Here is a 1,314-nt window from a genome sequence, read left to right as displayed (position 1 = left end):
CGGTCGCTAAGCTTCCTACAATTCGAATCTTATTTGCAATAGCCTTGTTTCAAAAATGGCCAGTTCATCAACTTGACGTTGCAAACGCATTTTTGCACGGCGAGATTCAGGATACGGTTCACATGAAACAACCTAAAGGGTTCGAGGATCCTTCCAAACCAAACCATGTCTGCCTTTTGAAGAAAGCCATTTACGGGCTCCGACAAGCACCGAGACAATGGTATACTACTTTCACATCTTATTTACTTCAAATTGGCTTTAATCATAGCAGGGCCGATCCATCACTATTAACCCTTCACCGTGAGCACATTCAACTCTATCTACTGGTATATGTCGACGACATTCTTCTCACCGGCAACAACACTAAGGCCATGACCGATCTAGTGGTTCAGCTCAAATCAAAATTCGCCATGAAAGATTTGGGTCCAGCATATCAGTTTCTCGGCATTAAGATAGAATCTCATCCAGATAAGTACTTTCTATCTCAGAGTTTATACGCCAATTCTATTGTTCAAATGGCCGAGTTACAGAAATGCAACTCGGTCGCTAATCCATCATTTACGAAACAAACAGACCTGACGGATGCAGGCCAGCCGCTCTTTGACGCAACCAGCTACCGCCGGATCATCGGGTCGCTGCAATATCTCACATTAACGAGACCAGACATCGCATATGCCGTCAATGCTCTATCTCAGCACATGCACAACCCGTCCACCTCGCATACCAAAATGCTTAAGAAGCTCGTCAGGTACATCAAAGGCTCTACTGAATTCGGCCTTCCAATCACTCGTTCCAATTTGATCCTTCGGACCTTCTCGGACGCCGATTGGGCCTCGGATCCAATCACTCGCAAATCCACGTCTGGCTTCTGTACATTTCTTGGCGATACTCTAGTGTCTTGGACTGTTAAGAAACAAAACACTGTCTCCCGATCCTCCACTGAGTCAGAATACAGGGCGTTAGCAGCCGCTACCGCCGATACTATCTGGATAAAGAGGCTTCTCGAAGACTTTTGTGTTCAGCACCCTCAACCAGTTGACGTTTATTGCGACAACATTTCCACTATTGCACTAGCTAATAACCCTCTCTTTCATGCAAGAACAAAACATATCGAGATTGACCAGAGGTTCGTTAGAGATCACATCCTGCACAATGTCATTCGGCTACTACCCATAAGCACGGTCGATCAGATCGCGGACATTCTTACCAAGCCTTTGGCCACACCTCGATATAAACTCCTTCGCTCCAAACTGACCATTGGCTGCAATAATCAGTTTGAGGGGGAATGTCAAGGATAAATGCTTTATGTATTTA

General features: G+C 45.4%; 1 protein-coding gene across 1 annotated transcript; it reads left to right on the top strand.

The window, feature by feature from the left end:
• Window positions 1–122: 122 nt before the first annotated feature.
• Window positions 123–1,298, top strand: LOC110105680 (uncharacterized mitochondrial protein AtMg00810-like). Its single transcript, XM_020835277.1, has one exon. It carries the CDS (start codon window positions 123–125, stop codon window positions 1,296–1,298), a length of 1,176 nt encoding a protein of 391 aa, XP_020690936.1.
• The last annotated feature ends 16 nt before the right edge of the window (window positions 1,299–1,314 follow it).

Source organism: Dendrobium catenatum, unplaced genomic scaffold (assembly GCF_001605985.2).
Source record: "Dendrobium catenatum unplaced genomic scaffold, ASM160598v2 original_scaffold_149999, whole genome shotgun sequence".
Lineage (NCBI taxonomy): Eukaryota > Viridiplantae > Streptophyta > Magnoliopsida > Asparagales > Orchidaceae > Dendrobium > Dendrobium catenatum.
Note: the sequence above shows the minus strand (reverse complement) of the source record. Positions and strands in the feature narration are given on the sequence as shown.

Bases quoted from the DNA above. Each gene is read 5' to 3' on its own strand.
- LOC110105680 (XM_020835277.1), top strand. From the start codon at position 123: ATGAAACAACCTAAAGGGTTCGAGGATCCTTCCAAACCAAACCATGTC.